This window comes from Achroia grisella, unplaced genomic scaffold (assembly GCF_030625045.1).
Source record: "Achroia grisella isolate CSIRO2021 unplaced genomic scaffold, CSIRO_AGI_Agris_v1 utg1867, whole genome shotgun sequence".
Classification (NCBI taxonomy): Eukaryota; Metazoa; Arthropoda; class Insecta; order Lepidoptera; family Pyralidae; genus Achroia; species Achroia grisella.
In genome coordinates this window covers 421,809-444,895 of record NW_026712690.1, presented here as the reverse complement: position 1 = coordinate 444,895, position 23,087 = coordinate 421,809, and the positions used below count along the sequence as shown (strand labels likewise).

General features: G+C 32.5%; 2 protein-coding genes across 2 annotated transcripts in view; one reads left to right on the top strand and one right to left on the bottom strand.

Moving 5' to 3' along the window:
- The window catches only part of LOC131841653 (mucin-2), a 42,496-nt gene that overhangs the window by 7,586 nt on the left and 11,823 nt on the right, over positions 1-23,087 (bottom strand). The gene's annotated exons all lie outside the window — the stretch shown is intronic.
- LOC131841668 (DNA-directed RNA polymerases I, II, and III subunit RPABC2-like) lies at positions 18,409-21,817 on the top strand. Its single transcript, XM_059189993.1, is given in 3 exon segments — positions 18,409-18,438; positions 21,592-21,635; positions 21,637-21,817. Coding segments are annotated over 3 exon segments (255 nt in total).

Below are 23,087 nucleotides of genomic sequence, written 5' to 3'. Positions count from 1 at the left end.
TTAATTCACATACAATTCACACAAGGACATCTGTCCAGTTCTAAGCTAAGCAGAGTGCTAAGCCAAATGTGGTGCTGGTACCAGTGGAGAATGATATATCATGATTAGTTGACCAGGAATTACCTACAGTGGTTTCTAGAGTGTGGAGGTCAACAACGGTAGAGTTCTTCAACCTAAGAGGAAAGAAGATTGCTAGTAATATTGTCAGGTTGACCTCCACGCGAATCCCTTGGAAACCATCGTGATAAATTCACGGTGGGCTAACTGGCTTGACCTCATCTTATCATCCTCCACTGGTGCTCCACCAGCGTAAATCATTGGCGCAGGTGGGTGCATCATACCATAATCATCCATTAAAAAAATCCATCACGCCTGCTGCTGATTGTTTATTTGTGGAATTACGAAAGGACAGTGAAGGTAATACCACTAACTAATTCCAAACGTCATATCCATGTCACAATCGAGGTAATGAAGCAACGACCACCTACGTACGCGTGAAGAGTAACAATACATACTAAATGATTTCGTATGATGTAATGAGCAATGGCCCTTATTATCCGTTGCAATATACTTATAGCTTATTAGCTTAGGTTTCAAGTTCTATAAGCTATAAACGAATATACAGTGGACCCCCGGTTATCCGACAAATGTTTGGCAGTGTCGGACCAGCGTATTTGTCGGATTATAGAGTGCTGCTTAAGGGTCCCTATAGTCCAGAATTTTTTACAAAAGAGTATCTTGTAATCCGACAAATTACAGATCCAGTGATAAGATTCTGTTATATATGTATGTATATGTACTCTGCGGTATATTGTCAAAGTAATATTCAATAATAAATAATAGACAATGTCGGATTACAAGGGGGGCCGGATTAGACAGGGGCCGGATTACCGCGGGTCCACTGTATATAAAATTCTCATGTCGCAATGTCAGTTACCATACTCCTCCGAAACGGCTCGATGGGTTTTTATGAATTTATAAGCAATTTTGGTAGGTCTGAGAATCGGCTGATATCTATTTTTCATACCCCTAAGTGATAAGGGTTGTCCAATCCTAACTTTATTTTGTATTTTCTGGATAATTTTTAAAAAATATATATAATGTGGTATAAAAATACATACAACCCTAAATTTTCACTCTTCTATCACCGAAATCTATTTTTAAATAGCGATATTAGTACTTAAATTTATATGGCAAATCAACGTTTGCGGGACAGCTAGTTGGTTTATGAATAAAGAATTTTACATATTATATAATAAAGACGAAATTTTATCGACAATTCTATGTATATGTATTTATAATCAGTTTTTTGAGGGAATATTGTATACTAGCGACGCAGCTCGGCTTTACACGGGCGTACATTTATTTATTTTAACAATTTGATATAAACATAGTGTAAAGGCATTTTTTATTAACTTTGGGTAACATTATTAAAGTTTTGGTATTTTTTTCTAATAATAAACACCATATAGGCTATGTTACTCAGGGATGTAGCATTTTTTTTTTAATTATTCGTTACGAAGTTACAAACCTTTCCACTTTATTATATTTATCTAAGTACACAGATGCCTTTAATATTTTTTTTTTCTAAACAGAATTGAACCCGAAACTGATATTTCGGAACCCATTCCCTACTTACTACTACACTATAAAGGCATTCAAGTTAATAATAATAATAATAAAGATAATAACCTTGCACAATTGAAACAGCGCCATCAAGACCCAAGTTAAGCTAGCTAAAGCTTGTATTATAGGTACGAAACAACGGATACAAATATATAGATTTTTTTTCGTAAATACATAAATAATATACATAGATAACACTCTGATCGATACAAACAATCATACTCATGAATACAAATGTTTGCACCGTGCGATGAATCGAACCCACGACCATCGGAAAGCGGTGTGCTTAACCGCTGGACCACCGGGGCCGTCAAGTTAAGTGGTTACTAATGATAAGTATTATTCCTTATATCGATTTAATACGATAATGAAGCGAAAGTAACACGGTGCTGTAATAATACTGTTTTCACCACAGCTTTGGAAAGCAAAAGGCATTTTGTCGCATATTGTAATAACACCATAATATTATTGAAATCAGGAAGACGGTTAAGTTAAGATGGATTTAGTTTGTTATTATCCAATTTTATTAGTTTGTCTTGTTAAGTTATTGTCAATTGTTATGTTTACTTTGTTAATAGCTTATCGTCGTTGTCGATCTCTTATTGTATTAATTTACTGGTAAAGGCTGTAACAGAATAGCAGAGGGTGGATTCACTGCCCTCACTGTGTTATAGACCGTTTTGTCTTGTTCATTAGTTTAAAATTTGATTATTGTATGGGTAGCAACTGTATTAGTTTGAAACAAATAAAGATCATGATGATTTTTATTATTATTTAGACTATAAGAGTAAGGGACTTGTAATTAATGATGGAACGGTAAAAAATTAAGATAGATGTAAATTTTTTTTCATGAGTTTTTTTTATAAATAACTAGATATAAAGTATAATGCGCCGCTTACTAACTTCTCAGTTTGCCTTATGGTTGACTGGTAGAGAACGCCCTTCCTTAGGTGTTAAGTTCGCCATATGTACATTTATATATTGTATTTGTGCATTAAAGTTTAAATAAATAAATATATCCCGCGGCCCCGCTCACGTAGAATATATGTTAGTTGCTAATATCATCATTGCCTGGCCTTTATCCCATTATTTAGGGTCGGCGCAGTATGTCATTCTCTTCCACTGCTCTCTATCGGTCGTCATATCTGAACATACTCTTTTATTCATGTCGTCTTCCACACAATCCATCCATCTTTTCTTAGGACGTCCCCTCACTTTACATCCATCCACATTCATATTATACACTTTCCATAAGACATGGTCCTCGTTCCTCCGCATAACATATTAGTTGCTAATAATGACTGTCAAATATATATATGGTAAATAGGTATAAGGATAAGAGTATACATTTCTTTACACAATATAAAACAAAGTCGCCACCGTTGTCTGTTCGCTTATATCTTTTAAATTACGCAACTGATTTTAATGCAGTTTTCAGCAATAGATAGAGTCATTCAAGAGGAAGGTTTATATGTATAATACATGTGTGTTATAGTATAGAATAAACATATAAACTGCACATATAAAGAAGATGATGATAATCATTCTCGTAGTTCTAGAGAGACGATGTAAAAGATATCTTAACTTTTTTTTATTCAGTAGGAAATGGACGTCAGACGGTTACCGGTAAACGTAGCATACGGCCAACCAAATGTCACCAATAGCCTTGTTAATCATGATTGTAGTATAAAAAACGCTCTCAATATGGGTACAGTCAACGGTGTAACGTAAACAAAAAATAGATCAATTAAAAGATTATTTACGAGTTTCAATTTATTAGTCATACGTTTTTGTCATATAAATACGACAGTTTTTGTACAGTCTGTCATTGTTACGACTCTATTTATCCGTAAATAAATAGTAAATAACCCTGAAAAATTAACGCAGCGCCATCTAGTCCCACGGTAAGCAGAGCTTGTGTTATAGATATGGATTTTTTTTTAAATACATGCAAATAATAATATACATAGAATAGAAGCTGTGAACGAAGGATTGTATATATATGGGCTGGTAGATATAATTATGCAAACACGGGTTTTAGGAAGCAATAATATAATATTATGTACAAAAGTATAATAATTAGCAGGACAAGAATGACAATGTCATATATATGTTTCTATATAAAATAATACATAAAATACATAAATAATATACAAAGAGGTGCGTCGTGCACAGAAGCATTATACACCGCCGTTTTAAACTAGGCTGGGGCCCTTGGACACACAAGAATACGGGGCCTTTTTGGAAAGTAAAAAAAAAGGTCATTAGGTAGTAGAACAATAACATTACTGATTTGTGAAAAAAGTCCCGACAAAAATCTTTTGAGAATAAATGTGTGAGAAAAATTGTCAGTCCTTCAGGGCTCTCTTGAGAATAGGGGCCCTGGGCACGGGCCCCGTGTGCCCTTATGGTAAAGACGGTATTGGCTAAGGCCAATAGATATAAGTATCTACAGTACTATAACATTTGTTTATTACATAGATTCTGTTATGTTTACAGTACTATAACATTGATTAACGTTTATTGCTTGATTCCTGATAAATTATAGCGCAGTCCAGTCATTGGTCAACTTTACATATGTAATAAATTACGTAAAACCGAACGTAAAATGTGTAGGCAAATACTAAGTCCCGTTCCGTTACACGCAATCAATTGTCCAAGATATTCAACCGCCCATGACCAATATGGCGTCGTATATGTAAGTTTAAATGCCTACAAATGCTCGTAAATAAATTCCCATTTTTTATCTATATATATATCGCAATTGTGTTGGTGAAGACACTCATTCAATCTTATTAATATTATAAACGTAAAAGTTTGTGAGTATGAATGGATGTTTGTTACTCTTTCACGCAAAAACTACAGAACGGATTTTGATGAAACTTTATAGTGATGTAGCTTACACTAATATAGCAGCTTATACATCAGAATAACATATAGGGTATAAATTTCAGGCAGGCGAAACCTCGGGCACAACTAGTAATCTATATATGTATTATTAGGGGATGCAAAAACTTTGTACCCAGTTTTAAAAAAATTGTGCTGACGTGCTGTTATAGTTTATATAGACAGAGAGAGAGAGTGCAAAATGACAATATAAGTATTTTTTTAAATTATGTATAAAAATACATTAAATCATTAAAAAAAAATTACACACACTTTGATGCATATATTCTTTTGTTTATTTAACTAGATACTCGCCCTGGCTTTGCTCGGTGTACATGTATTATATATATAAACCTTCATCTAGAATCACTCTAAAAAATCGCTTCAAATCCGTTGCGTAGTTTTAAAGATTTAAGCATACATAGGGAGGGACAGACAGCGACAGCGACTTTGTTTTATACTATGTAGTGACTAGCTATACCCGCGGTTCCGCATGAAATTTGTAACGTATGTGTTATTCTGATGTGTAAATTATATTACTGTACAGTTTTATCAAAATCCGTTCAGTAATTTTTGCCCGAAAGAGTAGAAGCATGACGTTTTTCATGTATTTACGATTGCCATTTCCTACCAAATGGCCCGTCGGTTTGTTTGCTATTCGAGTTATAAACAAATGACCTTCGTTTTTTTATTACCTATAACGAAATTGTTACTTAAATATTTTGCTTCGAAAAATTCCTTGTATGTCGAAATACCTATATTTCGACATACAAGGAATTTGAGTAAGATATGCAACTAGGAAGTATTAAAAAACGGGTAATAAATCTAAAAACACAATACAGATAATGATCATAATAAATCAATTAACTTTATAAAAAGTCATCTGCGTGGGTGTCTCTGCCTCGGCTAATAACCACAGTCAAAAATAATGATACAATTGCCCCAAGTTTTCTAGAATTAAGACTATTTGTAAAATTATAATTTTTGAAAGGCGTCCCTTTAAAAAAAGGTACGAAAGTGCCGCGCATTGTATCATAGTACAATACTTGTTAGTTTCATACTAAAAAAAATGAGTATAAAGAGTGTTTAGTTCTGGGACAACCTGTACATACTCTCGGATATTTCTTTTCGTGAGTTTGCAACCCTAGCTGTCAGAGAAGCTGCCGTTCCTTAAAAAAACTTTATTAAAAAACACCACTGAATTTTAAACCTCATTTTGGCAATCAGTTGATGTCGGAAAGATTAACATGTTTTCATTGTTTTCAAAGCCGGTTATTGGGAAACTATGAAAATATTACAACGATTTGGTTGTTGCTTAAGGCGGATTAGGTGAAATATGAAATACCAATTGCATGCTAAGTGCTAATGGGAATTAGGCATGCAAGTCAGGGCGGGAAAGAGGTATACGGGGAGGAGGGGTTATACATATGTATAACTAGCTGTACCAGCGACTTCGTCTGTGTGGAATAGTGATTTTGACCAAATAATGAAAATATATTTCATAATTTAACCCAAATAGCCAAATGAAAAAAAATCGTCTAGCTTCAAAAATGACGAAAGTCCACACAAACTTTTTATTCTCTATTTTATTTTTCCCCCATAAGGGTAAAAATAAAAAAAAATGTGTTATATTTATTTATATTTAATCAACAGCCTAAAAATTAAGTTTCAAACTTCTAGTTTTAAAACTGACGATACTTCCATACAACCTTTCACCGACCGACAGACAGACAGACAAATTTAGGAGCGATGGTTTTTATCTCCTCAGGATATAGTTGTATACTTTCCACCTTTGGAAAGTATACAACTATATCCTGAGGATATAAACGAAACATCTCCTTAGATGTTTCATTTATGCATAAGCTATAACCACACAGGATGTGTAGTGGCGTTTCCTCTTCTGCTTGGCAAAATCTGCAGATTGATGTTAAGCTAAGGCCTAATTTCACCATGTGCTTTTTCAGCTTGAAGTGTCCAGTGAGCCCTCACTGCAAGCTGTCTAGTCATGATGCATATATTGTTATTACTCAATAGTACATTTACGTTATCGACGCCTGTGTGTTTCATGAACTGCTTTATATATCAAAAACCGGTGAAAATAGATCCATTTTACGAGCAAGTATGTTGAAAAGTAAGGAAAGTATTCACAAGAACCCGAGCTCAATGTCTGTCTGTTTTGCTTGACCGGTGTCAATTTACCGATTGTAGGAAGCGAGGTAATGTGTTTGAATGTAATATAATACACGTCTGTCTTGTAAGTTGTTGTCCAATGCACTCTGATTTCCTGTTGTAATTTATGTTTATAACAACATGGTTACGTGTTGCATGGTTACATGGTCTGGTTGTTTATTTGTCTTCTAATTTAAGATCGGGGGTGGCTTTTATTAGAATAGAATAGAATTTTAGTGATTTTACTGATCGTGACTATGAAAATTCTATCGAATGTAGAATGTAGTATATTTTTAATAGATTAGCATGTTTTTAGCAATCTTATGGCCCATATTAGCTGTTAAACGCAAATTCGACCCCGTGGATTTATGTTTTTATTTTAATATTAAATGTATAAAATTTAAAAATAAATGTAGTCTAAGCTTAACTAATGTTAAGTCTAGCCTAATATTTGTTATCTGTGATGTAAGTCCCGTGAAAATCAGTACAGCCGTTTCAAAGATTAGCAAGAACAAACAGACAGACAAAAAAAAATGTATTTAGTGAAAAGCTGTTAATTTGAAATTACTTTGGTCTTCCCCTTCCCATCTTTTATACTATCTTTCCTTAAATGATAACTTTCTTAAATTCATCGGCCGCATCAAGTCTAACATTTTTGCTCCATAAAAACCATTCCCTTACCAGCCACTAAAAGCCTTCCGATGGATCCCCCGTCCAATTCAAACAGGAATCGAAATTATGACGATCTGAGCCGAGGTTCGAACCCCTAGCAGTGAGCTGAGGCTAAAGTCGTATCCGTCAGGCGGGAGTTGGCCTTCAGCCGCTCCATAAGTCCTTCCTTTGGTTTAAAGTGCCATCTGCACTCGCCCCCTATCGTCCGGCGAAGCTGTAAAGGCCAGCTGCGGCTAATAGCATTAGAGTAATCCGAAAAAAAAAATAGATCACTTGTATTATTAATAATGATTTGCATTACATTAAATGTCATATAAACTGGTTTGGATGGTTGATGTATGAGGAGAACGTCACCGTTTGTGGTACAAGGGCAATGTATCTATTGTTTGTTTATCTGTCACATGCACAGGTACAATAACTTCATATATTGTTATTGATGAACATATAATGGATGATCTGGTTATTATTAGTACACGCTTCTTTAATAATATGAATATCCTTGGACCATTTACAGAGCGACATCTAGTCTCAAGCTAAGCAGAGCTTGTGTTATAGGTACTAGCACAGATAAGACAATATTATATAGTACGAGATAATTGATACAAAAAATCAAATTCCAAATTCAAAACTGTGGACATTTTAGCCGCTTATGAACGACACGTTTTTTGTATTAATATTTTATTTCCCGTCCAGTTCAGTATACAGATTCAATTGAGAAGAACTGGCAAGAAACTCAACGGATTTTTTTTAAAAGCCATTTTTTTTTACATTATATACTTATGTAGGTGTCTATGTTTAATATTAAGTGAAAATCCTATGCTTGAACTATTATTGCCATGCAAGATTGATTTGTCTGTACATATAGGATGGTAGGGAAAAAAATATATTGTAAAAACTTGGCTAAAATGTCCTACATGAATAAATTATTTTTGAATTTGAATTTGAATTTGAATTTGAATATATAACATACATAGAAAACATCCAGCCCGATACAAACAATCATAATGTTTGTACCATGCGAGGAATAGAACCTGCAACCTTCGGAAGTACAAGGTGCTAAACCGCTAGACCACCGAGGCCGTCATAAATAATTCTGTACAAATATTTTGCCAACAAACAATTTCTAATTACATCAATTAAAACTCTAATAAGCATTCAGCAATGTTAATGACAATACCGCTATGGTTCAGTGATTGTATCGAATGCAGTCGAACCAGTTTCAATTCTATGCCCGGATGGTTGGGCGACTATTTTTTTTTTGTTTTAGGTAACACGAGTTGGGAATTTGGAAATTAATTACGATAGAGGCAAGTATAAAATATTACTTAAAAGTTATATTTTCATATTGAGATGCAGGTCAAGATTAACAAAAAAATTACGCGGAATTTTGTGAATGGATGAGTGTTTGTTACTCTTTCATGCAAAAACTACTAAACGAATTTTTATGAAACTTTACAATATAGCTATAAATTTCACGCAAGTGAAACCACAGGCACAGCTAGTATCTTATTTACAAAAAATTAAAGTTCAACTGTCTGTTTGTAATTTCAAATTATACGGTAGGACTTACATCAAATAATAAAAAAAAATTTTTAGCTGTCAGCCTGTTTATTCTTATCTAATCACCGGAATGATACTTTACTGGTAGATAGTTAATACTATTAGGAGTCACTTAGGCTACACTTTTTAAGATATTCTATTAAAATTAATAAAAAAAATTTACAAATTCTTCTCTTATGGGTACTAGACAGCTAATATAAATACTTAGATACTTTTTCTGTAAATACATACATACTATACATAGATAACACCTAGACCGATACAAACAATCATAGTCATGAATACATATGTTTGTACCGTGTGAGGAATCGAACCTATGACCAACGGAAGTAAAGCGGTGTGCTAAACCACTAGACCACTAAGGCTGTTTTGTGCGAACGCTTTCAGTTTCTATTACGTCGATCCAATTTGACATTTGACTGTACACGAAAATTAAATCCAATTATTTCGTTCTATCTTCTTTAACAGCACATATTTTGAATCTTATTTCAATACGCATAGAGTTGTATATGAATTCTGATATTGGTTCTACGTTTAAGAGTAATTTCAAATTGTCTGTACGTAAATACGATATGCATGGGGGGATAGCCTTTCTAACATGTAACGAGATATTACGTTTTGCGTAAGTATACTAGTTCAGTACTGATTTATGCATATCACTCTATTATATCTATATAGGACCTAGCTGTAAATTAGTGTGGTAGAAATAGAAATCATTACATAGTATAAAACAAAGTCGCTGTCGCTGTCTATCCTCTTTAAAACTACGCTTCGGATATTGAAGTGATTTTTTAATAGATCCAGTAGTTCAAGAGGAAGGTTTATATATATAATACATGTATAACTGTGCGAAGCCGGGGCGAGTAGGTAGTATAGTATAAAACAAAGTCGCTGTCTGTTCCTACGTATGCTTAAATCTTTAAAACTACGCAACTGATGTTGATGTGGTTTTTTTTAATAGATAGAGTGGTTCTAGAGGAAGGTTTAAATATATAATACATGTACACTCGTGCGAAGCCGGGGCGAGTAGCTAGTAAACTATATTCAAATAAACTCAATACAAGCACTTTTGAATAATTATATTTTTTATTCTACCACTCATTCGGAACGCAGACTCTTCTCAAGAAGAATGAGCAAGAACTTTGTGTGTTCTGCTCTTTTGAAAAAATGTTTTTTTTTATTATAATTTTTTTAAAATAAATAATCAAACAATAACAAGAATGTGGTACTTTAAGAGAGAGTCTCTCTCTCTCATGCTGTAAATTTTTAATATATATTTTTTTAAATAGCACATCACCCTCCTCAGTTTTTTCCTCCTTGAGTGATTCTCACACTCAGGTATCTGTAATGCTCTCTTTGTAATTAAAACTATAGGTGTGTAGTAAATTAAAAATAATAAATCTTATCTATCTATCTAACCTAGAGGTCGATAGTGTATATAATGTTACATATTAATGAATTTTTTATTTAAAAAAATATTAACAATCTGCACTCTCTATATCTATATCTAAATATATATAACTCAAAGGTGACTTACATACTGATCTATCAACACACAGCCCAAACCACTGGACGGATCGGGCTGAAAATTGGCATGCAGGTAGATGTTATGACGTAGGCATCCGCTAAGAAAGCATTTTGATTAATTCTACACCCAAGGAGATAAAATAGGGGATGGAAATTTGTATGAAACTTTGTCAATTTTAAACTGATCGGGCTGAGACTTTGCATGCATAAATCTACTATGACGTAGGCATCCCCTATGAAAGGATTTTGATAAATTCCACCCCTAAGGAGATAAATTAACGTGAGCGAAGCCGCGGGAAAAAGCTAGTAAACTATAAGTGTGCGAAATTTCATACTCCACCGTTCGAGGCCTAAATCACCGAGGGCGACAAGAATGATTCATGAGGATGTACATAGGTGGTCTTTTATCTAAAATCAGGATATCAAATGAAAGAGTTTGCTGAAATAAATACGAAAAATTATATAACGTCACTATGGATTCAATATGGCGGAATTCAAAGTTAGTTTTTAAATATTAATCTATATTAATTTATTTTATTAGAAACGAATTAATATGCATTCGAGCGGTCACAGATTTTTCTCTAATAACTATGCGCATAAAAACGAATCTAATGTGTTGTTAATTTTCTAAACGAAAGTCAATATACTAGAAATTGTTACATACAATCTAGGAAGAGATTTATCTAGCTCAAAATGGGTATACAACCTATAAGTGTTTACAATGTTAAACGACATGGGATTAGAAAAAGAGACTTTGTTTACCAGGATTAAGGATTACAATTCAGTGGACGGACATCTGTGGCAACGCGGAGTGGTAAAAAATAAGTGAAATGTCAGGAAGAGTGGTCAGTCCAGCCAGTAGATAGATTAACTTATAACCGGTTTGTAACCGTTCTGTGCTGCGGTGAATACGATCTTTTTGTTCCATTACGGAACTAATGGGGTATTTGAGTGAAGTTTATTTTTAAATTTAGAATATTTATGTTTTTTATTCGTTCTGTGTATCCATTAGGAAAAGCTAAGGTACTGTGTGCATACAGCTATCTTACTAACATGAACACATTACACTTACTTGAATTTTACATTATATTTCGCCCAATTTATATAATGTTTTTTTTTGTAAATTATAGCATATGTGATATTCTGATGTATAAGCTGTATTATTGTAAAGTTTCATCAAAATCCATTCAGTAGTTTTTGCGTGAAAGAGTCACAAACATCTATCCATCCATCCATACACACAAACTTTCGAGATTATAATATTAATAAGACAATAATCCAATCTGATTGCTCGTTTTTTTAAATCGCTATATTCCTTTCAATTGATGAGGCTGGTTCAATGAGTCAGCTGTCAGGCGCTGACTGAAAACCTTTCCGCTAGTTCCCAAGTTGAGAGACTCTTAGACCGGAGTCTCTTAAACTCTAGTACTAGTAGCTATGCGGCCAGATACATTAAAATAGTATTGATCGTTATCTTTATGATTTTTATGAAGCTGACTGTACGCCACTTGCAAGATCATTGATAAAATAAGTGAATGGTACAAGTACATTCACTTGATTACCCATAAAACAGAGGAAAATCAAGTAAATTCTCCGGATGGAGAGTGGCTTTGTATATCACAGCTAAATATGTATGTCTGTATGTGTGTTAAGAGACCAAGAACCGGTGTTGCACCGACGACGCGCATCCACTCTTTCGCTTTCTAAGGAAGTTGGAATAAACAGCAGATAAATAATATAATTATGTTTTGAGATTGATTGAATAAAGGAGATAAATTATATTTTGTATAAAAATGTAATCCGGAAGGGGTGAAATAAGGGATGGAAGTTTGTGCAGAGGAATTTGAGGGTATAATAGTAGCTGTAAGAAAATGTCTGTCTATTAAAGATAGATTGTGTTGGTACTGAACATATACTGTGTTTTATCTCAAAAAGCAGATAAAGTCGCGGATAACGGCTAGTTATGATATATTTATCATGCTCGGTGGCTTAGCGGTTTAACATATCGCCTTACATCTGATTATCGTGGGTTCGATACCACTCACAATACAAATATTTATATCCATAAATATGATTGTTTGTATTTGTCTGAATTTTTGTAAATACATGTATAAAATTTGTTAAAAAAATATCTAAATATATCTATCAGTTATCTAGTACCTATGATACAGACTTTGATTAGATTGGGACTAGATGGCGCTGTGAATTGTTGTGATTGTCGCATGCCTAATCCTTGTTAATATAAATATAATTAAAAGAATATTTATTTAAAAGAGTAACACACGAGTTACTTGCTCATTATTCTTGTGATGAGTCTACATTCCGAATGAGTGGTAAAAACAAAAAATAATAATAATAATCTCAGGACAATTCACACAGCACCATCTAGATCCAAGTTAAGCTAGCTAAAGCTTGTGTTATGAGTACTAGATTACTGATACAAAAACATAAATAATTTTTTTTCGTAAATACATACATATTATACATAGAAAATACCCAGACCGATACAAACCATCATACTCATGAATACAAATGTTTGTGCCGTGCGAGGAATCGAACCCGCGACCATCGGAAGTAAAGCGGTATGCTAGACCGCTAGACCAACGAGGTCGTCAAAATTTGACTATTCAAAAGTGCTTATATTAAGTTTATATGAATAAATATTTCTATTATCCTCCAATGGTACTCTAGTAGTACTAGTACATACCGATAGACCGTTAGTGCAAGTGTGACTTGAGCGTGAACACAACTACTATTTTAATTAAAAATCAAATAACAGTAAAAAAATGTTTATTTTTCCCAAAAGGGCTCACAGAGAACAATGAAAAAAACAAGAAGAAGTCAAAAGTGACATATAATAAATAGATATCAAAAATAAAAAGCTTATAAAAAGAATGGTAGACAAGCTGCCAGCAACAGTAGGCGTATATACATATCCGTATTAATAAATTAAAACTTGTAATATTTTCTCTATTGTTATTATACAAGCCCTTTTCTATACCGAGCAGAGAAATATACAAAGCAAATAAGACTCACTGAATGGAACACGTTTGGGGGAAAGTGAAACGAAACCAGTTGGCTTCAGTAAAAAGTGAATTTTGTGTGATATTTGGACTCTGACCTTACAATTTGTGCGTCCATAAGAGATTTATGCTCTTGTATTACTTGTTATGATAATTTTTGTGAGTAATTTCTGTAAATATTCATTTTTTTATTGTAGATTTCTTTAACGATAATCAGTACTACTCTTTTTATGCAACTAGATAATAATAATACAATAATAAGGTTGTACATTGTTGTACCAGCTACCCGCCTCGGATTCTCACGGGTGTACAAGTATTATACATATAAACCTTCATTTTCAATATTCAATCACATTTCAATCACTCTATCTAATGCTAAAAATAGTATTAGAATCTATTGCGTAGTTTAAAAGATCTAAGCGAAAGACAGAGGAAGCGACTTCATATCAAATTATGTTAAGATAATAAGCTTCAAAGTTAAAACCTACTGGTAACGCTGAAAGCGATTACCGTTCAGCATTTATTAATAAAAAATGCATTAAATTAATATTAATATAATAATATCACTATGACAATACACATAGCGCCATGTAGTCCCAAGATAAACAGATCGTGTGTTATAGGTACTAAACAACTGATACTAATACTTCGATACATTTATATTTGTAAATACACATAAAACATACAAAACACCTAGAGCGATACAAACAATCATACTTAGGAATACAAATATTTGTATCGTGCGAGACTTCTAGGTTTTTAGTATGTGTACATATTATGTTTGTATTTATGAAAAAAAAATATCTATGTATTTGCTTCAGTTGTCTATTACCCATAGCTAGCTTAACTTGGGTCTAGATGGTAATTGTCCAGGGTTACTTATTTATTTATTTATTTGTGTAGTACCCATAACAGAAGCTTTAGCTAGCTAGTAAGATTTAGATTCGAAGATTTAAAAAAAACAATTGTCAGTTTACAACATAACAACGTCATCATCATTCAAGTTAAGTTTAACGTAATGTTAATGTAAAGTCTCTTTGTATGGTGTTGAAAGCATTAACAACATGGGTGGCTCAGCTTGGCACTTTCACTCTAATCGATGCGGTTACACCCTGACTTGTATACGCTTTTTCTTAAAGTTGCCATCATTAATGGTGACAAACCACAATGGCAACACTTAATGTTGGTCGTTTAAACAATGTTTGTTTATTGTCATCCATGATGGGGAAGTCATAAATATAGGTTTAAATATTTTTACAAATTTACATATTATGTTTATTAACTAGCTACACGCCTCGGCTTCACCCGGGTGTACATGTATTATACATATAAACCCTCCTCCTGAATCACTCTACCGATTAAAAAAATCGCTTCAAAATCCGTTACGTAGTTTTAAAGATTTAAGCATACATAGTGACGGTCAGACAGCGACAGCGACTTTGTTTTATACTATGTAAGTAATGATTAACACATGCCGATTGTAAAATATCGTCTGTAGGTAAATCAGACTCATCTTCTTCAGCCGCGAAGCCATATGCTTTGAAAGAAAGAAAGAAATTTATTCTCTCTCTATGTATATAGTCTAGCAATACGAGGTCGTCTGTATGAGATTTCTTATAGCGATAAGACTTTTTGTAAAATACTTTTATTATTCTTTGTTTATCTGTGCAATGTGCAAGGTATATCTGTGTGTGTGTGGTTAACAGTTTCTTTGCCATTTCACATAAAAACGAAGATATTTTTTTATTATGGATGAAAAGAAAAATCGATCTTTCCGGAAATAATTATAAGTAGGAACTAATTAACCGGAATAAATTCACTTTCATTCCAAGTTCAAGTTGTATTTTCTCCCATGACAATGAATACCCATCACGGTCTCGTGTTAATGATATAGAAAGTTATCTTCAAACAATGTTAGGTTATTAGGCCATAGCAGTTGTGCGACGAAGTAGAACGGCCAGGGGGTCAGTGAAACGTCTCAAAACTAAGGAATAATGATCAATATTGTGTATTTACTGTGGATCCAGTATATAGTAGTAGTATGTAACTCCAAATAAGGTATAAATTAAAAACTAAAAATTAAAGCTCGTCTGCAGCCACGGTTCTCCTATTCTTACTGCGGCGGCGGGCAAAATCTAAAAATGCCGCCCCCCTAGGACTATCTCCGCCCTCCCCCTCAGGCCAACATTTTTACAATACACATGTTACCTTGTCAAAGATGTATTAATGATTCAAATTTTAAAGGAGAATTAGCCGCACCCAGAACTTGCCGCCCGAGGCATGGACTCCGTGTTGTCCCCCGTCCCCTTAGATGCACTACAGTCCATCAATATCCGAGTTTGTGTGTACCTATTGACAATCTTTTTATAAAACTTTAGTATAATTGTGTACTGTATTATTGTTGACAGTAAATATATTTATTATTATTAAAGCCTCTATTATCTAAATATTATATAACATTTAAATAGCATATACATCTAATATATTTAAAATAGGACATCCGTTGTCTGAATACAATGTGAGGTCCTCACCCAAATATTCGTTTACAGATAATATCCTTTCTTCAATAAGTATTTCTTAATACGTTTTTTAATTTATTAAAAGGTAGATCTAAAATATCTTTTGGTATTTTATAACGTTTTTAAATAAATTTACATGAGACATAAATTTTTAAAAATTTAAATTCGTGCATCTGGTGTTATGTTTTTTTGATGATATAACGTTTTGTTATTTATGTAATATTTCTAGGGAATGTACAAAATTAGCTAACCTTGACCGTCGGATATTCTCATAGTGGTAAACAATAGAACATCCAGTTGTCTAATTACTTCCCAACTCATTATATCATACTGTGTTTGTGTCATACATGAGCGATGTAAGCCTAGTGATAACACGCGACAAATTAAGCTATATGATGCGTTGGAATTATGATTTTATACGACCTAATTTTCAAATCGAAACAGCGATTTTAGCGTATGGGAATAGACAGAACTCACAGCAAAATCTTTATTTGATCTTATATACCGTGTTTCTATTATATGATTCCATCTACATAGAGTCCTAAAATGGTGAACGGTAACTGCGGATTATAGCGGGTTAATATTACGATATTGTCAGTTGAGGTGATGTATATTACATATGATATTGAACTGATACATGTATATTGAAATATCGATCTTATGTACAAAATAACAATAGTAAAATGCAAGGCAGATGTGATAATGACGCGGTTTGTGCAGTGTTTAGTAGACAGTATTTAGTTTATCTTACCAACCTTAATTAATTGCAAGTATTACATTAATTGCAAGTATGTATCTAGGTAACTGTGTCTCATAGATTTTCCCCTCTTGAGAGAAGAAATAAACGAATTAAATAATAATAAATAACCCCGGACAATTAAAATAGAGCCAACTAGTTTCACGGTGAGTAGAGCTTGTATATAGGTACTAGACAACTGATATAAATAATTAGATATTTTTAAATACATACATAATATAAATAGAAAATCCCCAGACTGATACAAACAGTCATACTCATGAATACAATTGTTGCACCGTGCGAGGAGTCGAACTCGAGACCATCGGAAGTAAATTCCTGTGCTAAACCGCTAGACCAACGAGGCCGTCATCAATTAAATATTACTATGATATTATCGCGTCGCATCTGTTCGCATTAGACGCACAGGTAGGACAAACAATAGGTGAAAGAAAATTGAAATGCAAAGTGAATATAAACAATCAATTATATAAAAGACGAAATGATATAACTATTACAGTTACGACTTTTGAATGTGAATGTAGGGGACATTCGCTTCTTGTTGGTATTATTCGAAAAGTGACAGGTATGTAAACAAGAGGTGTGAAAGGCTTTGTATTTTGATTACTGCAGTGATTTTATAATGAATTCCGTTTGCGAGATAGCGATTGGACATATATATTAATAGCTTATACCGCGACATTTTTTAGTCATATTCTTCCTTCTGATCTTATCTGTTTTTACGACAATTTTTATAAAGTTTCGTTCAGCCCTTTAGTATTGAAAATTTAAGAAATAGACAGACATACACTTTTCTAAATTAATATTAGACAAATGACAAATGCTGGTAGTCAATGTATTCTCCCAAATTTAACTTAAAAAATGAATAAGAGCCGAGTTACTAGTCAGGTCTTCTGAGTTCTTAAGCACTTCGAACTGATGGTAAATCTGACATATCATGAGTCTGTAATAGGTCTACATGAATAAAGATATTTTGATTTGATTTCATTGAAGTTACTGCTTACTTTTAGATTTTCTAGAAAATTGTAGAGACGATTTCGCTGATATACCTCTTGCTCTGCGTATAAATTAACTACATAGGTTTATTAGTTCGTAATATTTTTATGTTTTTATTGCATTGTCATCATGTATATCTAATATATTAAATTCTCGTGTTACAGGTTTTGTGTTTATACTACTCCCAAACGACTGAGACTATATTTATAACTATTTTTTATACCCCTAAGTGTTAAGGGTGATAAAATTTTTTTTCATTCATTCGACAATTTTTTTTTATTACGTGGCATTAAAAATACACACAGACTTAAATTTATATACTTCTACCACCAACCCCTATTTTTTAATAGTTATTTCTATTTATATGGTAAAACAACGTTGACAGAGTCAGCTAGTTTATGATTCAAATTCAAATTCAAAAAACATTTATTCATATAGGACATTTCAGCTGTATGAACATAAATTTTTTTATATTTCAATTATTTCCCTATCGTCCAGTTCAGTATACAGATTCAATTATATTTCAATTATATGATTAGAGGCAAATGTCAATGAACTGCGGTCATGATCGTGACCGGGCCGGTCATGACCACAAGTGAAAGTTTTAACTTGACCGTACGTTTATAATTTATGATCGCCTAAAATAGATGCTCATATTGTTTATGTAATTGGAATGGCGAACAAGCTGACAGCATACCTGATGGTAAGTGGTGACCGTCGCGTATTATCAACGGCACTACTGACATCACGTTATCATGTAATATTCTAGACTGTTTAAAGTACTCTTGTATTCCGTAGTAAATAAGTAGTGTAGTGTTTAGTAAATAAGTAACAAGCCTGGAATTTAATATCCGGGATCAGGTACTATTATAAAAAAAAAACCTTTAATATTATGCCTCTTAATTTGTAATTTCACTGTCAATTTAACCGTTAAATTCTTAACATTTCTGTTTAAAAGAGGAAAGGATTCTCTTTTATTGCTAACTCCATATTTTTTTTTTGTATTCATTCTTTTAGTCTACAAACTTCACAGCTTTGAAACTCACTCCCTGAACGCATTCAAACTCTCCAATAAATATACTTTCAATAAAAAAGTTCATGCTCATCTTTTAAGTTTACTATCATTGAACAAGTAATCTATTTATCATATTAAATGATCACAAGTAAACAGCACATTAAATAAATTAATATAATTTTTTTAAGTAATAAGATGATTTCCGCAAAATAAAATCTAATTTGGAAAAAAAGGAACTATCCTCTATTTCTTTTCACAGGACTATTTACACAGTGACATCTAGACCCAATCTAAGAGCTAGTGTTATAACTAGATAACTTATATAGAATTTTTTTGTAAATACATCCATTATATACATTGAAACCGATAGACCGATACAAATAATCGTACTATTTTACGGTAGGAGGAACTGAACTCGCGACCACCGGATACTAAACCTAGATCGCTAGAGAACCGCGGTGTTGAAATATTTTCCTATTGGTAAATTGAATAAGATTTGCAATTTCATCAACCTATATTTTAAGGTGATTTGACAAGAAAATTTCTAGCATTTCTAAAACAGCTATGCCCCACTTTCGTTGTGCGCTTGATTTACAAAGCAATAACTGTGTGCTCAAATAGTTTCCTCCATTTAGAAATGTGGGATAATTGTACGGACACTGTTTTCACGATGTTGCCTATCTGTTTTAAGTCAGACTGTTTATATAAAATAGTCGCCTGCTAGTCGAAAATAGACCGTATTTAATTTCAATTTTAAGTCTCAGGTTTCAATGTTATTAGGGTTATATTGAAAAAGACTATATTATGTGTGTGTATGTCAAATACGTGTCTAATAATAATCCTGGACAAATTAAACATCGCCATCTAGTCCACAGTGACAGACAACTTATATATGGAAAATACTTTTTTTATAAATATATACACAATAAACACCCAGACCGATACAAACAATCATTCTCCTCCATACAATTTTGTGCAGCGTACGAGGAATAAAACCTGTTACTATCGGAAGTAAAGCTGTGTACTGAATTAACTTTATTATTTAAATGTTTTGAACTCATTCTCATATAAACTGTAACTGTATGGATACTCGTCATTTAGTGTAATTTTAATAAAAAGAGGTACAAAGTTTAGCTACTTTAATATATAGAGAGTAGAATGACACATTATTTAATTATCTGTGACAAATTGCGGGAGACATTTCGAAAATTTTAATATAAATTTAATTAACTACAATTAGGGAGAAAGTTTTTCAATTCGACTTACACTAAGTGACCGGATTCCTAGTTAATTAGTTCAAAGTAATTTTAATTAGCAAACACTGTTGTATGATTAGAAAGTCTTTTAACATATATAGAATATAGAGTTTGTAAATGGGGTTTGATTCCCTGTATAATCAATACAGGAAAATATGTTTAGTTTAATTATATTTACATTACTGTTCACTGTATATAAAATTTAAGAAATATTTTATGTACTTATAGATAAATATTGGGGATTTTATACATTTTTTCTGTTTGTAAGAAAATGCTTTATTATATAGGTATAAGGACGCGTTTTGTATAGCGTGCTGTGCGCAATAAACAGTTATATTATCTATTATAGATTCTTTTATTATATATTATTTAGAGTTCTGACCAAAGAATTTTATATAATTATCTATTTCTAATAGATAATTGTATAAAATTCTGTGTATGTATTTAAACATATAATTCGAATTTGTTAATTAACCAATTATATATAAATTAACAAATCATACTCATGAATACAAAAGTATGTGCAGTGCAATGAATCGAACCCAATACCATTGGATGTAACGACTCGAAATAGTCGGAAATTAGATTTTAAATATAATACATAAATTAGAACTACAGCATAATTATTATTAACGTTTAGGAAGTTGTCACATATAACGACTGTTAGAAAATATATTATCAGCCCATGTAATTTGTAATCAAGTTTATAACTTAACTATCCAGTTAATGGTATTCATAGTCCGGTTTGCCTTGCCCCCACGTTCGTGTGGTTTAGACCTATGTTTATTCGCTTAGAATTTAGCACTGTATATATTTATCAGTATGAAAGTCACTTTGTCAAGAGTATACAACCGAAAAACTTACTGATACTGTAGTTCACTCTCTCTACATACCTGAAAAAAGATGTTTGATTTATTAGCTGTCCCGGCAAACAAATATATAGTAGCCGATTCTCAGATCTACTAAATATGCATATAAAATATTTCAGAAAATTTGGTTAAGCCGTTTTGGAGGTATATGTTAATAATAATAATAATAATAAACTCTTTATTGTGCACATATAATACAATAAGAAAAATAGTAAATAAAAAAATAATCACAAAAGGCGGTCTTATCGCTATAGGCAATTTCTTACAGACAACCTGCTAGCAAGCAATAGGACTAAGGTACATAGAAGAGGTAAATGGCACACACAAGACACTATAATTATTAAACGAATAAATAGACATACATATATAGATATATATAAATAAACTTACACACAACATATTGGAAGATTTCAGAAATAAATAGGAAAAAATGAGCTATAGAGACAGATAATGAGACTTTAGACGATATTTAAATATTGCATGAGATTGAGCGGATCGAATGCAGAGTGGTAGTGAGTTCCAGAGACTTTTATATATAACATTACAAATGTTTCAAACAACTATATACTACTAAAACTTATTATTTCATTTAAGACTTCAAAAAGTACAAAACTAATATTGTGTAGATATTAAAAAATGGAGATCTTTGGGGGAGACCTATGTCCAGCGGTGGACGTCATCCGGGCTGCGATGATGAAATGATGATGAGATGAAAGCGTATCACAACTCGATATATGACTAAGTACGAGCGTGCAAGAGTGGGCGCTGCAAATAGCAATGTGTGCACCAGTTATGGTAGAGCTGGAGGGAAAAACTGATCCACTGCAAATAGCTATGAAAGAATTAAAACAAAGTAAAATTCCAATTATCATCAGAAGATACCTTCCAGATCATTCCTATGAAGACTGGAGCATTGATGAACTTATTATAATTGATCATTAAGTTAAAAAATAGTCTTTCTATTTTATAATAATAAAATTTGATATTCATATATAGTACTTAAGTCATGATGATGATGTTGATGATTAAAAAATATGTATATTTATCTCTTGTCTAGTACAATTACATCTAGTATAGTTTTAAAATTTGCACAGCGCCATGTAGTTCCACATAGCTGTGTGTAAATTGTATAACTGATTGAAAAAAATGGTAGAAATGGTTTCAAAGAAACTAAAACATACCATATAGTGACAGGAAACTAAAACTATTCTAGAAGTAATGGGCACGCATTGCTCAATTGTAGTTAGAATAGCGTAAAAGGTATTTCGCAAGGAACGCTATTAGCGAGCCTACATTCAGGTTTTAAGCATCTCAGATATTAGATACCTAATACGGTGTCTAGTATATACATCACATATTTATATAGTACTACCTATGCCCGCGACATCGACCGCGTGGAAGAGTGAGCGTGACCAAATAAAAAAATATATTTATTAATCTAACCCAAAAAACCCAAAGAAAAAAGTTTCATCGTTGTAGCTTTAAAAATTAAGAATTTCCATACGAACTATAATGCCCTATTTTTTTACCCTTAAAGGTTAAAAGGGGTAATTTAAGGGTAATTTTTTGCAAACTTTGTATGCGTTATATATTCGCCATTTTTGCAACATGTTTCTTACAGCTCCGGTGTTATTTATCGTAGCCTGATGTTATATAGCTTATAACATTCGATAAATGGTCTATTGAACACTAAAAGAATTTTCAAAATCGGATTAGTAGTACCGGAAATTACGGCCAATATTTACACTCACAAACTTTAGTACTTTATAACATTGATTCTTTCTTTATTTAATTATTATACTTTGCAGCAATAAGGTACAACATTGTTATGTTCGAAGGCTGTGGGCGAAATGAATGCCCTTGTAACATTTCTAAGAATTTATACAGTTATATAGTACTGTATACATTTAAGTATATAATCAGTGGGTAAGTTATTTATTGATTTGTTTTTCACGATGATGTTCGCAGGTTTGATTCCTCGCACAATATAAAAATAGAATGATTTTTATATGCGATTAAGTTGAAGTCGATTCCAAACATGTCTAATGAAATGATTCTTAGATACAATTTATTAGAGTTTTGTTACACAAAATTTTGTATTAAATTAATATTCTTGTAATTAGACGGATTTTTTACCTAAAATATTTTATGCCCTTTTATAGATACGATAAATAAACTTGGATAATTGACACAGCACCATCTTATCCCACAG